Source organism: Thamnophis sirtalis, unplaced genomic scaffold (genome assembly GCF_051295495.1).
Source record: "Thamnophis sirtalis isolate CommonGarterSnake01/CBP01778 unplaced genomic scaffold, rThaSir2_p1.2 scaffold_13, whole genome shotgun sequence".
NCBI classification, from domain to species: domain Eukaryota; kingdom Metazoa; phylum Chordata; class Lepidosauria; order Squamata; family Natricidae; genus Thamnophis; species Thamnophis sirtalis.
The window spans coordinates 4,979,108-5,006,617 of NW_028261393.1; the positions used below are offsets into that span (position 1 = coordinate 4,979,108).

The 27,510-nt window shown below is 45.5% G+C and overlaps 1 protein-coding gene across 1 annotated transcript in view; it reads left to right on the forward strand.

The window, feature by feature from the left end:
* LOC106552704 (cell adhesion molecule CEACAM5) overlaps positions 1–27,116 on the forward strand; it is a 54,066-nt gene extending 26,950 nt beyond the window's left edge. Inside the window, exons 5-12 of the mRNA XM_087727961.1 lie at positions 230–499; positions 4,912–5,163; positions 10,119–10,391; positions 10,790–11,050; positions 17,957–18,080; positions 19,131–19,183; positions 21,498–21,526; positions 24,622–27,116. Coding sequence (XP_087584087.1) covers positions 230–499; positions 4,912–5,163; positions 10,119–10,391; positions 10,790–11,050; positions 17,957–18,080; positions 19,131–19,183; positions 21,498–21,526; positions 24,622–24,744 — 1,385 coding nt within the window. The 3' untranslated portion in view covers positions 24,745–27,116. The remainder of the gene's footprint in view (positions 1–229; positions 500–4,911; positions 5,164–10,118; positions 10,392–10,789; positions 11,051–17,956; positions 18,081–19,130; positions 19,184–21,497; positions 21,527–24,621) is intronic.
* Positions 27,117–27,510: the final 394 nt, after the last annotated feature.

Here is a 27,510-nt window from a genome sequence, read left to right on the forward strand (position 1 = left end):
GGACCTCAAGGGTAGCTAAGAGGTATGTTGGTCATTGATCAACATTTCCTAAATGCATAGAGGCTCACCGCTCGGCCACAGATCTGCCCCTTCTGAATGGAAAAAGCAAGATAAAATCTTGAAGTCCTGAATCAATGAACCGCGATGAAGACTCCAATGTTTACGTCAGGCGTTTGTCTTAAATAACAATGACTTCCCACTTTTATTTATTTTTTTATCTTTCCAACAGAGGCCATCAATCATATCTCCGTCAGAGACCCTGGCAAGATTGTCGAGAATAGCACAACCTATCTCAACTGCACAGCCTCTGGCTTTAATGTTTCCTACTATTGGCTTAAGGGGAAGCAGAGGCTACAGGCGGGGGCTCGCCTGTCTTTAAGCAGCAATGGCCAAAACCTTAGCTTGAGTAAAACAAGCCGTCAGGATTCGGGCCTCTACACCTGCTGGGGGATTAACAGTTTCTCTAACAACTCCTTCAACTACACCCTGAATGTCTTTTGTAAGTCTGGTTCTGCCTTGGGGAGATTGTAGAGATTTGGGGATTTGGGGAACGAGCTCCCCACGCACGCTTGTGTAAGAATCTAACTTCTAAATTAGGGATATGTGAGAGACGTTGAACAGATCCGTTCGAGGGATCCAGTGTTCTGAGTGCCTTCCCTTGATCCAGTCACTCTTCCCTCCCTTGCCACGCAACCAACCCCTACAGGTAGTCCTCAACTTACAACAGTTTGTTTAGTGACGGTTCAAAACACACAACGGCACTGGAAAAAAATGATTTATGACAGTGAGGATCTTTGCAGCCCCCTTGTGATCAAAACTCAAGACGCTTGGCCACTGGTTCGTGCTTATCACTAAGGGAGCCAGTTTCACTTAACAACCAAGTTACCAACTTATCAACTGTGCTGGGATTCACTTAACGACTGAGGCAAGAAAGGCCGTGGAAAGGGGCAAGACTTACTTAATGAAAGTCTCTGTTAACAATGGACATTTGGGGGGGGGGCGAGCTCCGTTGTGGCCGTAAGTTGAGGACTACCTGGACTGTTATCCAAACCCCTTGAGTAACTGTTTAGATAGGTCATCTTGCAAGGTTCACTTTGATTTGGAGCTGTGAAGCTTGTATCTAATACAGGGTGTCAAACTCAAGGCCCGGGGGCCGGATTCGGCCCGGAGGGTACTTAGATATGGTTCACCGACAAAAGGGCGAATGACAAAAGTGCGCCCGACTAAACCGCGGTGACAAAACTGCGAGTTCTAAAGCGCGGCGACGAATGAGCGCTGAAGCGCGGCGACAACAGCATGGCGACAGTAGCGCGCTGTAAACCTAACCCTAAACCTAACCCTAAACCTAACCCTAAACCTAACCCTAACCCTAACCCTAAACCTAACCCTAAACCTAACCCTAAACTTAACCCTATACCTAACCCTAACCCTAATCCTAAACCTAATCCTTACCTTAACTTAAATCGTGCTTCTGTCGGTGCACTGTTGTCTCCGTGTTGATGACGTCACATTGATGACGTCGTGGTTTTAGCGCCGCGGTTTTGTTGCCACGCTTTTGTCGTGCACGCATTTGTCGGGTCACGCTTAGATATGGCCCACAGGGCCACACTATCAATAGCGAAGGGCCATCCTGTGTTGCTTCTGCCTGCAAAAACGGGCTCCTGAGCTCCGTTTTCAGCTGCCAAGGCCTCCTTCAAGCCTCTGCCAGTGAAAGCCCATTTTCTCTGGCACGAGTGCTCAGTCGGCCACAGGTGCCCCCAACAGGAGTGATGTCAAGCTGGCCACATCCACCCTGGCCATGCCCACCCCACAACGTCAAACCTAATCCTCATGAGGCCCTCAATGAAATCGAGTTTGACACCCCTGATCTCTAACAAGTCAATCCGTTTGAGAAATTGCATCAACTCCCAAGTATAATCATCTGACTCGACAGGAGAAGCCTATCATTAGGATGACAGGATCACCTCGGGCTACATATAATAATATAATTGCAAACATTAATCCTGAGCAAGTGTTAAGAGTCACCTGCCAACTGTGAATTGAATGGAGAAGGACGCCGCTTCTTTGTGGGAAATTTAAAAAAAATTCCTGGGACAAACTATGTCCCTTGAACCTCGGGGTAAAACCGAGGCACTCCAGGCCTCGGTGTAGTATGAAACACACCCTCTGTTTTGGGCAGTTGGGATTTCTTCAGCCGCCTGGATAAAAACTCTTAAAATCCTTACGCAGAGTTTGGCCAGTCAATCAATCAGAATCAACCAATCAATTAAAACTTTTTCCCCACATCATAGATCAGCAAATAATACTTAAGGCAAGAGGGGGGGGGGGAACATAGTTATGCTAAACTATCTCAAAGTGGTTAGAATTAATACAGGTAGTCCTGCGGTCAAGGAAATAAAATCAGGTTGATCCGATAATAACATTTGGTGATTAAAACAAATCAGAATGAGCAGGGTTTTTAGTGCAGACTGGAAATTATAATTCCTGGTGACACACAATGACAATTGCCTGGACATGGAACCAGGAACAAGAGCCAGTTCGAAGCCCTTCAAGTTTATTACATGTTACGTCTACTACAAGAATCTGACCCACAGATGATTAAGGCAAGTAATTTTGGGAGCGTCATGATTCCAAAGGGACGCGGTGGCTCGGTGGCTAAGACGCTGAGCTTGTCGATCAGAAAGGTCGGCAGTTCGGCGGTTCAAATCCCTAGTTCCTGCGTAATGGAATGAGCTCCCGTTTCTTGTCCCAGCTTCTGCCAACCTTGCAATTCGAAGGCACGTAAAAAAATGCAAGTAGAAAAATAGGAACCACCTTTGGTGGGAAGGGAACAGCGTTCCGTGCGCCTTTGGCTTTTAGTCCTGCCGGCCACATGATCACGGAGACGTCTTCGGACAGCGCTGGCTCTTCGGCTTTGTAATGGAGTTGAGCCCCGCCCTCTAGAGTCGGGAACGACTAGCACATATGTGCGAGGGGAACCTTTACCTAATGACTAATGATTCCAAACCGATGGTACATTTGACCCCGCCTTCATCTACAGCCATAGAGAATAACATGTTCCATCAATTATTCCTTCACCGCACAACACAATCTCTCTCCAAAGGGGATTTCTTTTTCCCTTGAAGTAAGAGACGTCAGTAGACGAAATGTGAGTCCTTCTTATAAGCAAGCCACACTTTACAACATTGTGGGGCATTCTGTACACCTTTTTGCAACTTCCTGTCTATTACTTCTGTCTGCTACATGAAATAGGTAAGCCGCCATGCCGAAATGTTATTTTAGGGAAGGGTGAAAAACAATTTCTTCTTGTTTTACTCCAGTCCCTCTGCAAACTGCTGCTTAAAGTCCACACCCAAAGAACCAGAAGAAATAATTACTGCTTCTGCATATTTAAAGGGCAGTTTCGTTTTCCAGTTGCTTCAATGCCCCACCTGGGCTTATTATTCTTGAAACGCAGTTTCAGTCTTTCTGGGGGGAAGAGGTGGGTTGACTTACAAGCCATCTGTAACTCGAGAAAGTAACATCAGGCTGATGAAACTAGCATGAAGTACAATAGGAATTGGAACCCCCACCTTTTTGAGCTGTTAGCTTCTCTGTTTTGCTTCTCTGTCTGGCCAGGGTACCCCGAGGGAGGGTCCCTGGCCGCCCTGAGAATGTTGAACTGTGTACATTAGACCAGTGTTTCTCAACCTTGGCAACTTGAAGATGTCCGGACTTCAACTCCCAGAATTCCCCAGCCAGCGAATGCTGGGAGTTGAAGTCCGGACATCTTCAAGTTGCCAAGGTTGAGAAACCCTGCATTAGACGCCCCCAAGTTGAATTCTCAAAAGCCAAATCCGAGTTTTTCTACCTTCTCTCCTTTTCTTGGAAAAGAATTGGGGGTTTTGAACTCTTGGTAGGCGTGAAACTTGAGATCAAATGGATATTGAGACCTCCTCCAATACTAGAAGGTAGTCCTTGACTTACAGCCATTTGTTTAGCGACGATGCCAAGTTGCAACAGCACTGGGGGAAACCGCGACCCGTGAGTGGTCCTCGCACTTGGAACTGGCGCAGTAGCTGCCCAGTCACCTGATCAGGATTCAGGCGCTTGGCAATGGTAGTAGCAAGTCAGTTGGGAGGCTGGTTTCGCTTAACGACTGCCCAATCCCCTTAACGACTGCGCTGATTTGCTTAACAATGAAAAAGATGATAAAATCGGATGTGACTCACTTAACAACCACAAATGGAAATTCTGGTCCCAATGGTCTTCGTAAGTTGAGGGCTACTTGTATTGTTGAGGACTATATGTATATGAGCCATGGTGGCGCAGTGGTTAGAGTGCAGTACTGCAGGCTACTTCTGCTGACTGCCGGCTGCCTGCAATTTGGCAGTTCAAATCTCACCAGGCTCAAGGTTGACTCAGCCTTCCGTCCTTCCGAGGTGGGTAAAATGAGGAGCCAGATTGTTGGGGGCAAGAGGCTGACTCTGTAAACCGCTTAGAGAGGGCTGTGAAGCGCTGCGAAGCGGTATATAAGTCTAAGTGGTATTGCTATTTAGGCTGACGAGCTAAATAACTCTTGGATATGAAGGACAAACTCCATATTGGGCAGCTTCTCCCTATATAACAGGGCTCTCCAACCCTGGCAATTTTATGACTTGTGGACTTCAACTCCCAGAATTCCTCAGCCGGGTGTGCTATGCTGGCTGAGGAATTCTGGGAGTTGAAGTCCACAAGTCATAAAGTTGCCAGGGTTGGAGAGCCCTGTTATATTTTCCCCAAATGAAGAGAACATTATTGTGGACCCACGCCAACGACACAAGCATGCGTCATTCCATCTCATAGGTTTTTGATCAAATGTTCCTCCTGAAAACTTTTCTCCCCAAGTTCCCTGGCCTTCTTCAACCTGTAACTCTCCTATATTTGCTCCAGATGGGCCTGATGCCCCAGTCATCAGCCCTAGTGGGCAGTTTTATGCAGAAGGCTCCAATCTCACCCTCTCCTGTCAAGCTGACTCCAACCCACCCGCCAAGTATACATGGTCCTTCAAGAAGTCTACACATTCGGGGGGGATCTATCAGCTCTTTCGCTTGTCTTCCGCCAACAATGGGACCTATACATGTGAGGCCTCCAACAACGAGACCAAACTCTCCCAGTCTAAAATCCAGCCTGTCTGTGTCCTGGGTGAGTATATTCATGGTTGTATGGACTTCTGGTCTCCATAAATCACGTCTCTTAACTGAGTTGAATCTTTCTGGGGCGAATTAATTTATATATTTGAACAGACTCGCCTCCAGAAGTTGTGGATGCTCCATCACTGGAGATTGATGGAGATTTGACAGCCATTTGCCCAGAGTGGCACAGGGTCTTCTGCCTGAGCAGGGGGTTGGACTAGAAGACCTCCAAGGTTCCCTTCCCACTCTGTTGTTCTGTATTCTGTATTTCCTATCTCCGTGGGACTTGTCTGGAATCATCCAGATCCAGTCCCAATTGTCTCTTTTTCACGTTCCGTTCTATTTATTGTATATGTTTGGGTATTCTTGTCTCCTCGACAGCTCCTTCTCAATCTACGACTCTGTTGAATGTGTTGACAGGGGTTGTGTCCCCAAGTGACCCCGCGTGACTGGGTTTGGATTTAAACCGTCTGCCCTACGATGAAATCTTCAAAAGTCAACATTGGAACCCCAGTTTTCATTGGGGTTTCTTTTTCCCCCCCATGAAATCTCATTGCTTTAGCCAACTCCTTGAATGGTTTCTGTTTGTGACTGTTCTTCCTAAGATACATTCTTGTGCCTTGTAACTGGTTTTCAGTTTTGATGCAACTGTTCTACTGTTTCCTTCAAAGGTTTGGAGTTTGCCGCCTTCTGCTGTTGTTCTTTCTTAAGATGTTAGTTGTGAATTTGTGCGCCGAGTATTAGAAATCCCTTTGTCTCCTGTCTCTTCAAACTTCTCCGATATTGTTGCATTTCTTCATTCTGCCTAGTATGTAGTGCTATATGAAATTATGAATTAGTACTTAGGTCAGTCCAAGTAGCTATTCAGAAACTCTGGCATTGAAGCATGCAAGTCTTAAAGCTGTCAAGTTACAAGATCCTTGCACCCCTAATCCTTTAGAAAAAAAACTAGGGGTCTTCAAAGCTAACAGCTTTAAGACTTGTGGACTTCAACTCCCAGAATTCCTCCTCCAGTCACGTTGGCTCAGGAACTCTGGCATTGAAGCATGCAAGTCTTAAAGCTGTCAAGTTACAAGATCCTTGCACCCCTAATCCTTTAGAAAAAAAACTAGGGGTCTTCAAAGCTAACAGCTTTAAGACTTGTGGACTTCAACTCCCAGAATTCCTCCTCCAGTCACGTTGGCTCAGGAACTCTGGCATTGAAGCATGCAAGTCTTACAGCTGTCAAGTTACAAGATCCTTGTACCCCTAACCCTTTAGCAGTGGTGGGTTTTAAAAAAATTTGGAACCTCTTCTGTAGGTGTGGCCTGTTTTCTGGGTCCACTGGTGGAACCTCTTCTAACCGGTCCGGTAGATTTGACGAATCAGTTCTACCGAATAGGTGCGAACTGGTAGGAACCCACCTCTGATCTGTACGTCCTTGAAAAATCTCAAAGAGTAGAACTCGATTCTGGTTTCCACCAGCCTCTGGGAGGTTTTCACCAGAAGAGGAGAGCTTGGTGCTTTCTATTGTCCCTGGTGATCTTATAATGTGCCTTCTAGGACTTTGTACCATTGTGAGATTACTTCTTGGCAAGAGAAGCTAAACAGCAAATTAAACCGAAGGGAAGACGCTAATGAGAACGATGGTATCTAAAGATGATTCCTCCAAGGGTTTGGATGCTCTTTTATTTTAATTTCCTGGCATCTGTAAATGCTTGCTTGGTTTTGAAGCTGATCTGATCCACCCTTTCAACTGTGTCTCACCCCAGATCGTCCCAGTGTTTCTAAAATGGTTATGAGGGAGTTGTTTTTCCCCAGTATCATAATTTCAACACCTGGACATACATAACAGCCAGCGGTGGGATTCGGCCGCTTCACACCGGTTCGGGCAAACTGGTTGTTAAAATTCTGTCCAGTTCAGCAAACCGTCCAATCCCATCACTGGCTGGCCCCGCCCGTGCCCATTTTTCAGCTGTTTTTCGACCCTGAAAATGGCTGAAAAAATGGCCCCAGAAACAGGCAGGTGTGGGGCCAGCCAGTGGTGGGATTAGTCCAAACCGGTCACAATTGTTGAATCCCACTTCTGCCTTCGAGGCGGGAGGCAGGGCTGGGTGTGATGAGTGATGTTGAGTTGGCCACACCCAGCCAGTCACATGACCACTTGGCCATGCCTACCCCGCCAGAGAACCGCTTGTTAAATTATTTAAACCCCACCACTCATACCAGGAAAATAAGCGTCCTGAATAATATTGTAACCAACAATGCAATGTATATATCTTTTTTTTTCCTTGGGTTCCCCACCCCCCCTTCATTGGACTCATGAAATTTAATTACTAAAATATGAGATAGCGTGATGGTTTCTGGAGCCACCGGGGAACATCCTGGCTAATGCAGACATATCTGGATAGAAGCCACTGTGTTTAATTGCCCTCCTTTTTGGGAAAAAAAATATTCTGATATTATGCCCTTTTACGTTGGCAGCAGTCCACGTTGGCAATAAACTGCACTGATCACAGGAGGTCTCATCCTCAGCTTATGAAAAACAGTCTGATGCCAATGCTTACTAGAATTGTTATTTAAAAAACGAAAGAGCCACACTGCTTGGCTGAAAATATAGCTGCATAATATCCCTGTACGTGTCTCCCATGCAGGGAAATTTAGCGAAAAGAGGATTTTCCCCCCCCCTCTTCTAATAGTATTTTGTGTTGCTTTTCTTTCTCTCATTCTTTCTTTCTTTCATGATTGTTTTGAATGCGTTCAGCTCTCCAAGAAAACAAGAGCTGCGTAATTATTATTTATGTCTTCCATTGTCTCCTTCCCGTAGCAAAATAGTCTCTGGGTCCTTTTTTCAAAACAAATGAAACACTCGGTAAAAGTTAGAAAGCAGGACGCAGGAAGAGAGAATAAACTAGTAGATTACAAACACTTTCTTCTTTAAAAACCTTTTTTTTCCAGGCTTTTAAAATTCTCCATAAAATGTGCAGTCTAAAATCTAAGACCGAAAAGGGACAGTATTAGAGAGCTTGCTCGTTTAACAACCGCCTTGCTTAGAAGTGGAAATTTTGGTCCCCATTTTTGGTCGTAAGTAGAGGACTGGCTTTAAAAGCCCGATGGAGTGGGCTGGATCTGTTGAACCAATAGATGGGAGGTTGAGTTGGTCAGCTTTCACTGAGCATCAATCAAGGCATGGATTTTGGGCTACAGCCCAGTTTTGTTTTCCTCAAGAAGGCTACCAAGAAATACAGGTAGTCCTCGACTTGCAACAGTTCATGTAGTGACCGTTCAAAGCTAGAAACAGCCCTGAAAAAAGTGACTTATGTCACCTGTTCAAAATTCAGATGCAAGAACACTCTGCATTCTATGCAATTGAATTGAAAACCCTTGATATTGCATTCATATTGCACTATACAGTAGAATTCAATAGAGTTCCTTCCCTGGGATAGAAGCTGTTTTTCAGCCTCTTTGTCCTTGTTTTTATTGCCCTGTACCGGCTGCCTGGTGGTAATAGTTCAAAAAAAGGATGAGATGGATCTTTAAGGATGTTTTGAACTTTCTTAAGGCAGGTGGGAGATATAAAACTCTTCCAAAGAGGGGAGTGGGCAATGCATGATCCTCTGGGCAATGATGTTAACTCTCTGGAGTGTCCTTATCAACAAAAAAAAACCCGGACCAGAGGTGGGTTCCTACCAGTTCGCACCTATTCGGTAGAACCGGTTCGTCAAATCTACCGAACCGGTTAGAAGAGGTTCCACCAGTGGACCCGGAAAGCAGGCAACACCTAGAGAAGAGGTTCCAAAAAAATTTGAAACCCACCACTGACACACACACACACATACACACACACACACACACACACACACAGAGACAGACAGACAGAAAAACAGACTGAGAGAGAGAGAAAGAAAGGAAGAAAGAAAGAAAGAAAGAAAGAAAGAAAGAAAGAAAGAAAGAAAGAAAGAAAGAAAGAAAGAAAGAAAGAAAAAAGAAAGAAAGAAAAAGAGTAAGAGAGATGAAAGAAAAAAAGAAAAAAGGGACAGAGACAAAAGGAAGGAGAGAGAGAGAGAGGGAGAGAGGGAGAACACATGGCTGGCAAGCCACTCCCACCAGGTCACATGGCCGGCAAGCCACTCCCACAAAGGAGGCCACACCCACAGAGTAGGTTCCAAATTTTTTTGAAACCCACCACTGACACACACACACACAGAGAGAGAAAGACAGACTGAGAGAGAGAGAAAGGAAGGAAGAAAGAAAGAAAGAAAGAAAGAAAGAAAGAAAGAAAGAAAGAAAAAAGAAAGAAAAAGAGTAAGAGAGATGAAAGAAAAAAAGAAAAAAGGGACAGAGACAAAAGGAAGGAGAGAGAGAGAGAGAGAGAACATGGCTGGCAAGCCACTCCCACCAGGTCACATGGCCAGCAAGCCACACCCAGAAAGGAGGCCACACCCACAGAGTAGATTCCAAATTTTTTTGAAACCCACCACTGCCCCAGACTCTCTGAACCAGTATAAGAGAGAATGCCCAGCCTATTAAATTAAAGAGAAGGAAAGAAACCATTAAAATTCCATTTCCTGAAAGCTCGTGCTAAATGATTCCACTTAATTGTTGGTTTCAAAGTGGGCGGCAGGAGCCATTCTCAACCCAACCCAGTGTCTTCCCCGGCGCACGGCTTGCTTGTGGAGACCCAAATCTATCATTCTTGCAGGAACTTCTTAGCAGAACGTTGTTGGCGCTACCCATGGTCCCTAACTTGGTCCGTCGGCCATGTTGGCTCGAAGGGGAAGGGGGTAAGATAACACACCCACTGTTGTTGTTCTCCTTGTTGTATTTTTTGAGGCACCTGAGTCTTTGTAAGCTTCTCCAAACAGAGGAGAGCTCTCAAAAAACAACCCAACTCTGGAGGTCCTCGAGGATGACCTTACTGGACAGGCCAAGTATCGGAAGCTGTAAGTACTCAGTATGTGACCCCCTGTTGTGTTTTGTGCGCAGAAAAACTCTCAAAGCCAATCCTGCGGCCTTCGGAGTCCCTTGTGCCTGAGAACACACGTTTCACGCTGAATTGTAGCACCTCCAATAGTTCCACGGTGAGCGTCACCTGGTCCAAGGACACTAAACCTTTCCCAACAAATGTAGAATTTGACCATGGAAAACGAATCCTCACGCTGCGGGATTTCCAACAATCGGACGCAGGGAAATATACTTGTACAGCCCAGAATCTTTTCAGCGCTGCCACGAGCAACCCCAGCATACTTACACTGGCATGTGAGTAATCTTCCTTTTGACAGGGCTTCCCTCCCTGATTCATGGTGAAGATATGGCTACTAGCGTTTTCTTTCCCATCTCCAAAACGAAAAATAAGGGGATTCTTAGTTGACAAGAGGTGAGCCCTCTTCCTCCAAACCTTCTGGGAAGACAGCTGAAGAAGACCTCGCAAGGAAGGACCTCTGCAAAGACCCGAGGGAACCTTCTCAGATGCGGAGATGGAACCCCAGCACCAAAATTCGTGTTGGAATCATGATAAGCCCCATTCCTGACCGCCCCCAAACGGTGCCCTAAAAATCTTGCTGATTTGTGGGGTGGGGTACGTTCCTACCTGCTTACCAGCTGGGCCTTCTTCTCTTCCACCCCTTTGCCCTGATTCTACCTCCTTTCCTTTCTAGACGGACCCAGGTCTGCTCAGTTGAACCAGTCAGGAATCATAGTTCAACCATTGGGTTCCGAATTGGTTCTCCAGTGTTCTGCGGAATCCGTGCCTCCGGCCACGTTTGAGTGGTTCTTCAATAACACGGTCAAGAATGGGACAGATGACACGCTCAATCTTCACTTGAAGGACTGGGGAGAAGAAGGCAATTACAGCTGCCAGGCCACGAACCCCTTCACCAAGCGTACCACTTCGGCCTCTGTCTATGTGAAATTGACAGGTGAGAAGTCCCGTTTCTTGGAATCGACCACCGTGTCCATGATCCTTTCTGGTTCCTCACAAGTTTCTGGCTCATCCGAGTTCTTCGTGGGGTCAAATGATTTGGAGCTGGGGATTATATCCCGGGTAGGATAGTATGACAAGGATAGTCATGCCAAAGGGAGGTGTGAACCCAGGTTTATATTTTCTATCGTTCCAGATTACACTGTAATTAACTGAGTAAAAAGTATCTTTATGAACAGATCTTCTGGTGTAGAGTACAGAGCTCAGCAAAGAGAATCTGTTTATAAAATGTGTTTATAGTCTGAGAATGGGGGTATACGTTTCTAATCTATATGGTCTAGATCAGTGTTCTGATCTAGGTTTCCCAAGAGCACGAAGCCAACGCCTCGTCCTGTCGCCTGGCTGGGGAATTCTGGGAGTTAAAGTCCACACCGCTTAAAGTAGCCAGGGTTGAGAGAAACTGCTCTGCATTTAAGAGCAGGTTTTAGGACTGGATTAATTTTATATTGGCATGTCATGGATTTTATATTTGATTTGATTTTCTCTTTAAACTTTCCGTCCCTTAAGTTCGGCACGTTTTAATTGCTGCCACGTATTGTAAGAGGAGAGTCAGCGTAATGTCTGGTGCTAAAAGAAATCTGGAAGAATTGGGCGTCTCCTTTTCCATCTAACCATTTTCAATGCAATAAAAGGCAGAAAGAATGCCTTTTAAAAAGGATATAGTGTTTTTTAAAACGCATTCATCGGAAACGGGTGCTACTAAACCCCTCCTGTAACGTATGTCGTAGTTTCTTTATAGCGGTGTTATTGAGGTATTATTTTTGTTCTTTACACTTCACCGTGTTGCAAATAATGTGATTTTCGTGCTCTGTCGTTCAAACCTTCCCAGTTGAAAAATGCATTTAGGAGACAAGCAAACAGCAAATATATATATATATATATATATATATTCCATGCCCTGAGGGGAAAAATTAATTGTCAGAAATTCCAGATGCAGAAGTGGAATGAAACAGTGGGAGATAATGAGCATTTTTCACTTCTCTTTGCCAACTCGGCAGGCTAGTTAAAGAAAAGAAAAACAGATAAGAAAAACAAAGTAAATAAAATTGTGGTTGGGTAGTTTTTGATTTACAAAGCCACTCTGTCACTGCAACATAAAAAAAAATGACTTTCTCTGTGGGAGTTGGGACTACCAGCCGAGGCCTTTATCTTTGCTACTGAATAAAATATTGGACTTTCTCCCAAAATACCTTTTATGCACATTGGTTACTAATGTTCTGGACTGGGGCATGCATAGGGGGCTTGTGGTATGTCGTGACCCGACAAATGCGCGAACGTCAAACGCGCGCCGACAAAACCGCGGCGCTAAAACCGCGATGTCAAAAGCGCGCCGACAACAGCGCACCGACAAAAGCGCGCCGACAACAGCGCGATTTAAGTTAAGGTAAGGTTTAGGGTTACGTTTAGGGTTAGGTTTAGGGTTAGGGTTACAGCACGCTTCTGTCGGCGCGCTGTTGTCGGCGCGCTTCAGCGCTCATTCGTCGGCGCGGTTTTGTCACCGCGGTTTAGTCAGGCGCGCTTTTGTCATTCGCGCATTTGTGGTGGAACCGTGGTATGTTTGCCAGGTAGAATGTTGGTTGGGAAGGCATTAGAAAGGTGTCTTTGGGTGCATATAGTACCTGTTATATTGCATGCGTGTTTCAGATTCTCTGTGAGTTGGTCGGTCGATCTTGCTGCGACTTTAAGAATTGGGCTAACAGGTGCCACTGTGGACGTAGTGGTGTTAGAGGGGATATAATCAGATAATCCTAAGGCTGGAAGGGACCTTGGAGGTCTTCTAGTCCAACCCTCTGCCCATGGCAGGAAACCAGGACAGGAGATGCTACCATACCTCAGTGTTGTTGTTGTTGTTGTTTCATTCTTTCCTAGGATTTGCAATCTGCTATCTTAACAAGGGAATGTCAATGGAGGTTTTCAATCACCAGGTTGGGGTTATCCAAAAGGTGGTTTTTCAAGAGGCACCTGGACTTTCTTCATTTTTCCTTGAAGACCTTTCGCTTCTCATCCAAGAAGCTTCCTCATTTCCTAGAGGAAAAGCGAAACGTCTTTGAAGAAAAACAAAGAAACTGTTATGGCCCGCCAGCTGCCGGCAGAGCTGGCGGCAGACTCGGACGATGAGGAGGTTGGGGAGGATAACTTGGGTCAGTTCTGGAGTCTGGGGAAGGCTCTGATGGAGGCTCAGCATCTGACGCAGAGATAGAGCCTGGGGCATCTGACATTTCCTGGCCACTGGAGAGGCAGCTGCCTTTGGAGGTGGAGATAAGTGGGGAGGAAGATCAGCTGCGGCCTGTTCCAGATGCGTGTATGCACAAAGCAGTTAGGAGAGGAGAACAATGGAGGACAAGGAGCTGACTCAGGAAGCAAGGCACACATGGACACCGAGTGGTCCCTCCCAGGCTGGGGAATAATAGAAGGAGAGGGGAGTGGTGGTCGTAGGAGACAACAGTTCTTATTTCTGAAGATTTTGCCCATTGTGTTTTGTGCCACAAAGACTGCTTGCCAGAACTTAATGTACAGCTTTGTGCCTGGAAGCTCCTAGCCTGGCAATTATCTCAAGAAACTGATAAGGTCTCTTACTGCAGTTAACCCTTTGAAGGACTATTGCCTGGACTTTTCAGTGTGTGAATGCCATTAGTTCACAGGCAATAAATAAAGAGGGTTTTTTGGGGACAAGGAGTCTGATTCTTGTTTCTGCTAAAGCTGGGTCAGAAACAAGGAGAATGATAACACCCAGCCAACCTTGGATGATCTTGAAATACTCAGCAAGGTTTTATCTGGTTAATAACAGAATAACAGAGTTGGAAGAGACCTTGGAAGTCTTCTAGTCTGATTCCCTGCCCAAACAGGGGTTTAAGATAAGAACCAAGTTTCAAGCCCACCTTGAACCTGAATGCTTGGTGGGTGATTCTGGGCCATTGGTCAAATTTACCTCACAGGACTATTGTTATGGGGATAATGTTAAAAGAGACTAAACAACCCATGTCCTGTTCAATTATTCCTTCAGAGATATTTCATTACTAGCTTCCTCAATATCTTGACAGAACCTCTGATGCATGGTCTTTACTGGGATAGTTGTGATATGTTCAGAGACCTATTTGTCTGGAAAATAGCTCGTGTTGAATTGTATAGCGCTGCATCAGATCAGGAAATATTTTACGACATATTGTATAAGGTGTTCAGGTGTGAAATATCAGATCCAGATGTGGAGGTCCAATTAAACAGATGTTTTGCTAAACAACTTAGACACAGGAATATTCTTTTTTTTTAAAAAAAATATTTTATCAATTTCATATATACATTCACAATTATATGATCTCATAACTGTTATTAATAATATGTGTTTATAACAATTTTTCCCTACAGTTGACAATATACTTGAAGATTGCTTTCTTAACATCCCATAGATCCATCTTATCTTACAACGGTCCTACTTCTTCTTCCCTCCCTCTCTCTTTCCTTCCCTCGTTTCTTCTCTCCTACTCCCCTTCCTTCCCTCCCTCCTTCCCCTTCCCTCCTTCTCTCCTTCCCTCCTTCCTTCCCTCCTTCCTTCCTTCCTTCCTTCCCACCTTTCTTTTCTCCTTCTCTCCTTCCTTTCCCCCTTCCTTTCCTCCTTCCTTCCCCCCTTCCTTCTCTCCTACATTCCCTCCTTCCTTCCCTCCTTTCTTCTCTCCTTCCTTCTTAACTAACACTTAGCATTATCTTGGCATCAGATAAAGGTCAAAGGAATTAAAGAGAGTTAAATTAATCCATTTGTAACTGCGTACAGATACTGGGCTGATTGCTTTCTTGACTCCACCCCTTGGTCCTGCCATTCCTTCTCCTAGATTTTGCCATAAATTGTTTGGTGATCATTTTATGTCACGAAATATTTCATAATCATGGGTTCCGGAGTTTCGATGTATTCTGTAAGTTAGTTTATTTCTTTTGTCCTGCGATGCACCGTTTTGCCCAGTTAAAGCTTACCAGAAAGAGAGTTTTAGTAGTATATAGATATTAAATGCTTTTTCATTTGTACCATGGAAATCTTTGTTGTGCTGTTTTAGCACTACCAATTGATAAGAATTTGCAAATCTAGCATGACAGTAAACTTTTAAATAAGGTAGCCATCGAATTCCTTCTCCTCTTCACCTAAGTGTTCACTGGGATTCTTTTGAGCAAGTATGGCAAAAGCCATCATTCTCACATTATCTCCTGCAGTGTCACAACTTCTCCTTGTGTGTCAGCATTCAGAAGCTAAATTAGGTGTGGAAAGCAGAGGTGACAAGCTGTCTTTTGGCGTACGGGGTTGTGCCAGCATCCAAAGCTTTTAATATTATCCTTTCTCCCACCAAGGCAGAGTTTCCAAACCGTGATCATTTCTGGACTTTAACTCTCAGAATTCCACTGCCAGCACGGCTACCAGTAAGAATTCGTGCAGTTGAAGTCCATATCCCCCCAAAAAATGGCCAAGCTTGGGAAACACTGTGTAGTACTAGAGAAATGTCTATTCTTCTCATGGCTCTTCAGATGGTGTCAGGGCTACAGCCCCATTGAAATTTTCGGGACAGAGAGAACAATTAACCAGGGGAACGACTTGCCTCCAGAAGTTGTAGGTACTCCGTCACTGGAGGTTTTGAAGAAGAGAAACCTGAGATATTTTTGTTGGGCATTGCGTCAGAAAAATATGGCAAAAAGACTAGATATCTGGTTTTACATATATTAACTGCAGCTAGAATTGTATTTGCACATCAATAGAAAAAAATGATGAAATGCCATCAGATGAGAGTGTAATTAAGAAAATATTAGAATGCGCAGAAATGGACAGATTAACGCTCTTTATTAAGGATAAAGAAGAAACTGAATATTTTCTGACGTGACATGTATTCAACCAATGCAATGGTGGGATTCAGCCAGTTCGCACCTATTTGGGAGAACCGGTTGTTAACTTTCTAAGCAGTTGGGAGAACCGGTTTTTGGAAGAAATCTTATTTTGTGTTTTTTTCACTTTACAGGGCTATTCTATAAGGAAGGCAGGAAGGAAACATTCTGGTGTTGTTTTTAGCCTAATCTTTATTGTCCTGCTTACAGAAACTGCTTCTCCCAGTTAACACTTTATTACACTGTAACAGATAAGGCGAAGTGTCCATCGATATGAGTGACATTGAGTTGGCCACACCCACTGAGTCACATGACTACCAAGCCCCACTTACCCAGCTGGTCATTAGAGCAGAGAACCGGTTGTTAAATTATTTGAATCCCACCACTGAATCGATGGTTAGACAATAGAAACAGAAGTTAGAAAAAAGGACATACAAATTGAATTGAATTGAATTGAATTTATTGGTCTTGTATGCCGCCCACTCCCGAAGGACTCCGGGCGGCTTACAATAAACAAAGGAAGGGGATAAATAGACAATAGACAAAAATACACAACTTTCATAGTTCCTGTGGGGCTGACTATTTCAACAGCCCCCCCAGCCTGCCGGAGCAGCCAAGTCTTCATAGTTTATAGTTTATAGTTTATTGGAATTTGTAGGCCGCCCTTTTCCCTGAGGGGACTCAGGGCGGCTCACATAAACTAGGAAGGGGGGGGATACAGACAACAAAATAGAGACAAATACTAAAATGGTAAGCAACATACATTCATCATTCGGGAGGGGTCACTATCCTTATCATGGCTTTGCGGAAGGCCAGGAGAGTAGTAAGGGTCCGGATCTCCACAGGGAGATCGTTCCATTTACATAATATTTTTATTTCCATTTCATTCTATACAATCACATGTTTACTGTGCGTAACCGGGGCTTATAACATTGAGTAATAGACACAGCCCTCGCTTATATAGAAAATGCCCCCTACAATACAAACCCAATATACCACCTCGGCCCACCATACACCCTCTTTCAACCCCCTCCAACTTTAATTCTTCCTTCTCACATACCCCTCTACACCTACTTCCCCTCCCCCTCTATCTAACCCTAACCCTATCACTCCCTCTCTTAATCCATTCCCTCCCTTCCCTCTCCTCCTCCTCACTCTCACACTCTCCACCCTCCTTCTTCTTTCACTCAGCTCCTCCCTTCGGTATACTTCTATTACCTTCCAATATATTCAGTTTGTTCTGTTTTAACACTAACATTAAAAAGCCACAGTATACAGGTGCAGTCATATACTTTAGAATTTAACACTTATTATATTTCCCCCATCCCCCCCTCCCCCTAGATCCCTACCTCCCTTCCCTCCCCCCGACTTCCCAGAGCCCGGACACGGTATAACTTTTTGACAATCACAGTCTAAAATATCTCTACATTGAACTCAGCTTACGGGGAGCTCGTTCCAGAGGGCTGGAGCTGCAACAGAGAAGGCTCTCCCCCAGGAGAGAGAGGAAATGCTAATGTGGAGAGAATTTGATGATGAAGGTGTTATGTACTATTGTCGTTGTATTGATAGTTATATTATTAATAGTATTGTGATGAATATTATAAGAAATATGTGGATTTTGATTGTCCATAACTCAGACCCCCACACTGTTTGGTGGAAATGGAAAGTAATACAAATAAAATAAATAAAGCAGCGGGGGGGGGGGGGGGAGGGAGAAAGAAGACATTGGACAACCCTTTGTCTCAAATGGTATAGGGTCTCCTCTCCTGCCTGAGGAGAGGGTTGCATCAGAGGACCTCCAATGTCCCTTCCAACTCTGTTATTCTGTTAGGTCCCCATCTTACAGTAGCTTCGTGTTCAGAAGTTACCAGCCATAGAGTAGGACTTCCAATGAAATCTACTCGCCCTTCCCCCATTGATTTGCCCAAGAAAATAGAGAAGTCCATGGCTAGGTGCTCTCCAACCTTCATGTGTTCTTCTCTGACAGATGAGAGTGCGATTCAGCCCCGCATGTCGGTTGCAGTCATTGCTGGGACAACTATCGGTTCTGTGGCCGGCGTGATGCTTTGCGTAATCGTTGTGTACCTCCTGTGGACCAAGGCTTCCTGTTGGTAAGTCCCCCGCCGAGTCTTGGCGTTCCCAATTGGGTGATGCACCCAATTGGCGTTCCCAATTGGGTGCATCACCTTCTCGAACTTCTCGAGGTCCTTCCTCCTACGGGCTCCTGGTTTCACTTAACTTTGGACTTAACGGGGTGGTGGCACCAATGTTATCCACGGTTGTTTTCTTTCCTCCTCCTTCACCTTGGATCAAAATCTACCTTGGTGCAATCTTTTGGAAGCTCTTGAGGGGGCAAAGGGCTCTAACGAGGCTTACTAGATTCAAAAAACAGGATCCACTAAGGAGCAGAGCAGGTATCCACATCCCAGTATCCCTGGGGATCTGGGATTAGATTCAGTGCCCATTGCTGAATCTAATCATTCTCCTAGACCGAAGTACAATGGGCTCGTAAGAACAAAATAGCCTCTGCTGGACACATCAACGTTTCAATTTTTGAGTCCTTTCAGGTACGTGGAGATGTGTGTGCTGGCTGGGGATACGGGGCGTTGTAGTCCCAGTTCATCTTTGAGGGGGGGGGAAAGGGCGACATCTTTGAGGGGACATCTTTCCTGATGTCTTAAGTATTATAAAATGTTAAGGCATTGGATTTCTGGGGAGGAGGGCAACGTGCATAGGACTTGTGAATCTTTTTGTTTTAAATCATATTTGCAATTATAATATTGGAAAGAGCCTAACTGGGGAGAAAAGGGTTGAAGGTCAAATTAAGGGGAGAGATATAAGGGACAGTGCCAAAATGACAAATTTGGGGTATTAGCAAGGAAATAGCCACCAAACGTTTTACTCACACTGATCTTAGGCCATGCAGATACTGTATGTAAGGGCTGACTGTGAGAATTCTGGGAGTTTTAGTTACAGCACATCTGGAGGGCACCTAGGCGGGACTAGAATTCCCAGCCAAGATGACCATCCAACTTAACTATTGTTGATTTCTAAGATGTGGGGAGGGGTTAAAAAGTGCAGGACCTCAAATAACTTGCTGGCTGTGTCGGGAAACGGATCCCCACTTTGGGGTGGGTCACACCTGTCTGCTGTTTATTTAGGAAGGCGGAACAGCAAGTATCCAATGGAAACATACCCTCGGCACCCGGCCACAGTAAGTATTGGGCCGGGCCGGGATCTGTGTGACGCATGCCTGTATTTGTGACACGTTCTCCTCACTACTAACACGTCGCCTCACGATTTCAGGGAGCTTCTCTAACACTGGAGAAAAGGTGGAGGAGATTTCCCTGCACTCTTTTAGAGCAGTATTTCTCAACCGTCGGCATTTTAAGAGGTGTGGACTTCAACTCCCAGAATTCCCCAGCCAGCCGGCTGGCTGGGGTATTCTGGGAGTTGAAGTCCACACCTCTTAAAATGCCAACGGTTGAGAAACACCACTCCAGAGCCGGAGTGTAGGAGAACAGGTTTCTCCATCCACAGCCCAACTGCATCCTGGGAAATTCCTGCATGACTGGGTAATTTTGGGAGATGGGAGTCCACACATCTTATGTCGGTGGTTGAGAAACACTGCTGTAGAGCCAGAGCATAGGAGAGTAGGTGCCTCCATCCACAGCCCAAATGCATCCTGGGAAAATCCTGCATGCTCTTGAGGTTCGGGGTGGGCTTTTTCCCAGCTGCTCTGGCTCCTGTTTCCAAGGGAAGACTTCTTCTCTGACTTTACTCCTGGCATCTTGGGATTCACTTCTTTCTTCTCCCTTGTCCTCCTGAGGTTCTCCCTCTGTCCTCATTTGCCCCCAAACCCTGAATCACCTGGGATTCCTGCTGCTATATACCATGGTAGTTTCAAAGGGTGGGGTAGGGGGATGGAGGGATGAAACCCCACAGCTCCCCAGAGGTGGTGAGATTCGGCCGGATGATCATTTGGAGAAATGGTTCTTCATCTCCGTTGAGCTTCTGCTACATGGATACAAGCATGAAGAAGGCATGTGGGGAGGGGGGGCGGAGTTGTTGGCCTACTTTGTCTACCTCTGCATTGGCTGGGATGTTCCAGAACTGGACTCAGGTAGGAAGGGAAGGTAGGTGGGTTGAACCATGGGAGATGTGAGAAGATCCCCGATCTAGAAATCTCCAGTCCCTTTTGTCAAATCAACAATGGCCTTCCGTTGATCTTCCATGATCTGGACCTTCTTGAAATTCTTTTAAGGGTTTCACATGGAAGGACCATTCAACGGAAGCGAATCTGTAGCTTGGGATTGAATGGTGGACTTCTTGGTGCTCTCTGACCTTGATGATCTTCTTGGTTCATGACCCAACTCTACACAGAAACCACCAAGCTTAAGAGAGCATTCAAGAGGTCCACCAGAAGGAACTTTGACCATCTTGGTTCTTCCTTCCCCGACCTTTAGTCCACCTATATAAATAATTATATTTGTATAAGTTATATATAAACATATAACTTTATATGTTAACCTATATAAATAAATGAGTGGGTAGGTGTGTTCCAGCATAACTCTGAAATGCCTCAAGCAATTTCAACCAAACTTGGTACACAGATGACTTACTCTCTGGGGAAAAAATATTGTGGGGGTAAGACACCCCTAACACTCCTTTGGGGGGGGTTGTCTGTGTGTGTCTGTGTTCCAGCATAACTCTGAAAAGCCTGGGCCGCTGAAATGGAAAGGAATGAAATATACAGTATCTATAGCGTCAAATCACAGTACTTTTGACAGTGATAATGTGCATTTTGGATTCAAGTTCTGTTAAGGTACAGCCTGTTGTGCCTTAAAATGGCTTCTACTGTACAGCACAGTGGAGCTGCCATGGTAACGGCTTCATAGTACTCCACAAGGGGCTCCCCCTGGTAAGGGAGATTGGTTTGACACTATAGATATGCTAAGAGCCAAGGTGGCACAATGGTTAGAGTGCAGTACTGCAGGCCACTTCAGCTGACTGCTATCTGCAGTTCAGTGGTTCAAATCTCACTGGCTCAAGGTTGACTCAGCCTTCCATCCTTCCGAGGTGGGTAAAATGAGGACCCAGATTGTTGGGGGCAATATGCTGACTCTGTAAACCGCTTAGAGAGGGCTGAAAGCCCTATGAAGCGGTATATAAGTCTAACTGCTGTTGCTATTGCTATATAATTCATTCCTTTTCCTGTTTAATACATGATAAATAAATAAATACCTTGGCAATGCCAGTTTATCAGCTAGGAAAAAAAATGAATTTAGTTGGAGATAACCTTGCCACGGAGAGAAGAAACTTGATGTTTTCCCCATACCCTGCCACATCTCTTAAAATCAGGAGGGATTTCCTTGCCAGCGTATACGATTTCAGACAAGAGTCCACACCTGTGGGTGTTACTTACAGGCATGGATGCAATTTCGTTTGTTCTAGTTCCCTGATTTTTTTTCCCCTCTCTCTCTCTCTCTCTCTCTCTCTCTCTGTCCTGTCCGTCTCTGTCATTTCAGACCAGGCCACTGATACCAAGTCCAAAACGGTAAGAATGGAAGTCTTAATAGTTTCTATCTTGTCCAGATTTCAAGGTGGAAAGAAAGTCAAATTGGAAAACTGGAAATGTTGGGGGTCTAACTTTAGAATCCGTTTTCAGTGTTGAGAAAGAGAGAGATGAAGGGCCCGCTATTTCATTCATGCTGCCCAGGGGTGTGTTACTACCGGTTCGGTGCCCCAAAAAATGTTGTCCGTGTGCAATCGCTTCGCTCGTGCGGACACATGCGCATTTGCACTTTCAAAGATCTGCACATCCGCGCACCATTAAAAAAAGGAGGGGAAATTACATATTTTCAATGAAGATTGTTCTGCGCATGTGCAGAATGGAAAATAAAGATGGCGGCGCCCAGGGTAGAAACGGTACATTCATGTATCCACCTGAGTTACTACCTATTCGGCTGAACCGGTCCATACCGGTAGGAACCCACCTCTGATGCCGCCTTCGTTCCATGGCCGTTTATTCTACGGACTTCGGCAAGCGGTCATACAGGGAGTCCTCGACTTATCACCATTTGTTTAACGATGGTTCGAAGTCGTTACAACGTCCTTGAGAAAAGTTAACGACAGCTCATAAACACGATCATTAAAAAACCGGTCTGGTTCAACTGAAGGGCCGCAAACGACTTACGACTTGGAAGTCTAGTGGTGGTTGTAAGTCGAGGACTTCCTGTCCATTTCTCCAGATGATTTGAAAACGGGGGTTGGGTGAGGGGGGGGAGCCAAATAAGAACTTGCTGTATTCCGTAAGACCGAGTTGCTACGAAGGTGCATCATATTATGGTCATTGTTGTTATGTTATCAATATCAATTATTTCCTGGGTCATCATAACCTTAATGCAGTGGTTCCCAAACTTGGCCACTTTAAGACTTGTGGACTTCAACTCCCAGAATTCTCCAGCCAGAGCTGGCTGGAGAATTCTGGGAGTTGAAGTCCACAAGTCTTAAAGTGGCCAAGTTTGGGAACCACTGCCTTAATGGATTCTAAACACTCAGGAATCTAAGCAGCTCTCTTCAAGGTGAGTGATGTATAGTCCCAGTTCAGACAATCAAGAAGGCGGGTTTTTGTTTTTCCACTCTTGGGTAAGTTTGGGTAAGTTAAATATTTCTTTAGTACAGTCGATTGCTGGCCACGGACATCTAAGAAGAGTTTGAAGAAAACCAGATTCAGCCTTGCAGATAACTAGAGAATTACCAAAGCTGCTGGGAGGGGTGGGGGGAAAAAAACCTGTTCGGAAACTATATAGTTATTTCTAGTGCCAGTTTTCTGGGCCTCGACAAATTCAGGGAGAGTTGCCACTTTACTACTAGAGCCGAGGTGGCGCAGCGGTTAAATGCAGCACTGCAGGCTACTTCAGCTGACTGCAGTTCTGCAGTTCGGCTGTTCAAATCTCACCGGCTCAGGGTTGACTCAGCCTTCCATCCTTCCGAGGTGGGTAAAATGAGGACCCGGATTGTTGTTGGGGGCAATATGCTGACTCTGTAAAACCGCTTAGAGAGGGCTGAAAGCCCTATGAAGCGGTATATAAGTCTAACTGCTATTGCTATTGCTATTGCTACTTTCTTTTGTGCTCCAGTGCCTTTAACAGGGCACAACAATATCGGGCATTAATACAGTTGAGCGAGTCCAGAGATATTTCACGAGAAGAGTCCACCGCTCCTCTGCTCGCAACAGAATCCCTTATGCCACCAGACTTGAAATTTTGGGCTTAGACAACTTAGTACTACCCCTCCTTCAGTCTGACTTAAGCGTGGTACATCAAAGTATCCGCTACAACGTCCTACCTCTCAGTGAATACTTCAGCTTCAACCACAACAACACGCGAGCACACAATACATGCAAACTTAAGGTAAACCGCTCCAAACTCGATTGCAGAAAATGCGACTTCAGCAACAGAGTGGTCAACGCCTGGAATGCTCTATCCAACTCCATTGTTACATCCTCAACCCCCCCCCCCCACAGCTTCAACCTTAAACTGTCTACTGTTGATCTCACCCCATTCCTAAGAGGTCCGTAAAGGGGGCGTGCGTAAGCGCACCAGCGGGCCCACCATCCCTGTCCTAATGTTTATTCCTATCCATTTCATGTACCCAATCATATGTATACTTGATATATGTTGTCTAATACATGCCTGACAAAATAAATAAAATAAAATAATAAAACTATTGGAGGGGGATTCCCAAAATGAACAGAATAGAATAGAATAGAATTTTATTATTTGTATGCCGCCCTTCTCTGGGAGGACTCAGGGCGGTGAACAATTCAAAGGGGAAAAAAAGGGGGAACATAAAAGACAAAATACAAATAATAAAAGTCGACAACAGTCGCACAACCATACATGTCGAGAGGGGAGGGGAACTCATCAACCCCAGGCCTGCCGGCAAAGCCAGGTTTTGACGGCTTTTCGGAAGGCCTGGAGAGAGGTGAGGGTCCGAATCTCCGCGGGGAGTTCGTTCCAAAGGGCCGGAGCTGCCACAGAGAAGGCCCTCCCCCGGGTAATACCCAGGTGGCATTGGCTGGTAGATGGCACCCGGAGGAGGCCAACCCTGTGAGATCTAATGGGTCTGTGGGAGGTAATTGGCAGCAGGCGGTCTCTCAAGTACCCAGAATCCAAGCAGAACGACCCTAACCCCTCTAGAGAAAACAGGAGCAAGATGCAAAAAGAATTAAGATAGAAAAGCACGAGTATTTAAATCACAGCTTGACAAATTACATGTTTTTGTGTGCGTAGTTTAAAATGGGCTTCTCGTGCTTCCCAAGTCATTCACCGTTTGGAAGGGAAGACCGTGGTTGCTGTGAAAACACTGAACTAATGTTTGTGTGCCTTGTTTGATATCTTGTCTCCAAATGCGCATGTTGTTGTATCCTCATTGCTATTCCTGTTTCTCGTTTCTTCCTTCGTGGACAGCTGACGATGCAAGAGGAGGACCAATCCTGCACAGATTTGCCCCCTGAGGATTGAAAAAGAGAGGGAGGGAGGGAGAGAGAGAGAGAGAGAGGGGTGTCTGTTTCTCCTATTGTTGTACGTTCTGTGTTCTAATCTCTCCATCTCTTCCCCTTCCCTCCTCCGCCTTCCTCTTTTACAGGTTGAAGAAGACATACAATATTCAACACTAGCTTTTGACACAAAAAACACTTCGCAGCCACTCTCGAAACCTCCCCGGCCTTTGGACAGTGGTATTGTTTATTCCGAAATCAAGAAAAAATGATTGTGGATCGATCTTTGCCTGGTGGGGGACGGGGGCAGGTTATTTAACCCAGGAGCTCCCCCCCCTCCCCTTCTGCTTCCTTCCTCTTTCGGCTGGATTCTGGTGGCGAGCTTTTATAGGGAAGAAGAAGGGAGGATAAATAATGATCTTCTCCAAAAAAACAGGAAGGGCAAGAAGCCCCTTGATCCCGTGATCAATTAATGTCCAGATTGCCGCCGAGCCTTTCAAGTTGGATGCAAAACAACAGCCACAGCGCAGTGTCTCTCCCCAGGATGTAATGAAAGGGTTAGCAGCCTTGTGCAAGAGACAACACGTACATTTTTATCATGTTAAGACTTCCACGCGTGCGGCCGGGAGGCTGTTTCATTTCCCCCCCTCAACAGGGCAGGAAGCAAAAAAAAACAAGAGGTTGCCTTTTTGTTCTCTGCCTTTCCCTCCCATTCTCGTCGCCTCGCTGTGATTCCTGAGTTGTGCCAAACGGTTCTCCGTTGTGTTTTTTTGCAACTTGAGTTTGGTGTTGCCAGCCAGCTGTGGCTCCTACCCTCCAGGGCTTTTTCGTGCCACGTGAAAAATAAAAAATAAAAAAAATAAATGAAAAGGTCTCCTTTCCTCGGAAAAGCATCCGACGTGCTGCTGGTCCTCGCTGGTTTTCAGAAGACGGAGGAGCTGGTGTCCCGTCCTTCCTCCCGGCCAGATTCCTGCCCCTTCTAGGTCCTCAAATATCCCTTTTTCGTTTTATTTTTTTAATCGATAGGTAGATCAATTGGGCTTCTCTGATCTGGAGGTTGCGGTGGGAAGTGGTGACGACAAAAGGGCAATTTGATTTTCCGTCTGGAACCGTCCCTTGTTTTCTCCAGATCAGCTAGACAAATTAGAAGACGCAAACAAACGAAGAACAATCAGCAGCCAGAGGGTGACGTGAGCGATGAGGTCCCTATTTAAAAAAAATAACTTTCCCAAGTTTAATTTGTTTATTTATTTTTTTGTCCAGCAAACTGGCATTTGCTGAGCCAGGAGAGAAAGCAAAGGGTGAGCACTAGGACCGACTTGTTGATATCTCAGTGAGGAGATTTTCCATAATTCTCCAGCACCAGATGAAAACGTCTTTTGGGGATTTTTACTGACAATTCCCGAACTTTGGAGGAAACTCCCTGCAAAAAGCTTGGGAGACCATCTCTTCTGGGCCTCTCCCAGCTCTTCAGGTGGACTCCTTCCCTCTGGTAGGAGAGTTGGGGGAGATTGCACGGAGCTACAATGAGGGGGAGCTTTTAAATGACCTGCCAGCGTAGGAGAATTGTAAATACAGGGCCCAAACGTCCCCCACTGCAGAAAAATGCTCGAGCTTTGCAGAAAGGAAGCCCGCCTCATTGAAGGCATCCAAGCATGGAGAGAAGGCGTGTTTACCCAAGGGTATCTCCTCATTTTGGGGAAAAAAGCAACCGTCTTTTAACAGTTGAGCAGCCTGTCTCCTTCAACTTAATGATATTAGAATTAGCTGGTCTGTTTTGTCTCCAAGACAGGCTGCTGAGCTTGCCAATCATAAAAGTTGGCAGTTCAGGGGTTCAAATCCCTAGCACTGCCTAATGGAGTGAGCTCCCGTTCCTGGTCCCAGCTTCTGCCATCCTAGCAGTTCGAAAGCATGTAAAAAAAATGCAAGTAGAAAAATAGGGGCCACCTTTGGTGGGAAGGGAACAGCATTCCGTGGGCCTTCGGCGTTGAGTCATGCCGGCCCCATGACCACGGAGACGTCTTCGGACAGCGCTGGCTCTTCGGCTTTGAAACAGAGATGAGCACCGCCCCCTAGAGTCAGGAACGACTAGCACACATGCGCAAAGGGAACCTTTACCTTGTCTCCAATTGCAGGCCATTTAAGGTCTGGAAGAGGAGAGAAGAAAAAATTATTTTTTAATATCTGCTGCTTGGTGTTAGGATAGCCAGTTTAAGCTCTCTCCCTCCCTCCCCCTTCCCAGTTTCTTTCCTTTGGTCAACCCCTCCCTCCCCCCCCACTCAGCCTCTCCCTACCTGGCGTGATAGCATCTCGTACAACCTGGGCCTCACAATTAATTGTCAGGTGTGGGCTGCACAGCCTGTGATCGCACGAAGCTTTGGAGCAAGAGGACAATGGCGCAGTGTTTTGGGATAAGGACATCGCATTGAACATGCCTGCTCTCCAATTTGAAACCATCTGTCATCCTATTTTTCTGGGAAGAGCAGAATCTGCGAAGGACCAGCCATCCAGAGACCTTGTGTTAATTGTCACTTTCGGCTTGGCAGGTTGTCTCACCGTGGTTTGAAGCTGATTTTCGATGGATGTGTCTGGATATCTTTTTTTAAAAATTTAAATAAAAAAATAAATAAAGTGGGTGGAAAAAGAGGTGGATTTGTATATCATCGGCCCTTAAAAGGAAAAAATCAGAATTGCTCTGTGTTGTGGGGAAATCGACAACTGTTCACATCCAGGTTGTTTCCTTGTAGATTTGGGAAAGGTAGCAACAAAGGAGAATATTGTCATTTAGGGTTAAAATGAGGGGGTCCTTGGTGGTCTCTGAGATTGTTTTCCTGCAGGCGTTTCATGACCCAGCTGGGTAACGTCATCACTGCTAGAAGGGAGTGGGGTTTCGGAGGAGAATGAGGTCCTTGGTGCTCTCTGAGCTTGGCTGTTTTCCTGCAGGCGTTTCACTACCAAGCTAGGTAACTTCATCAGTGCTAGAAGGGAGTGGGGTTTCGGAGGAGAATGAGGTCCTTGGTGCTCTCTGAGCTTGGCTG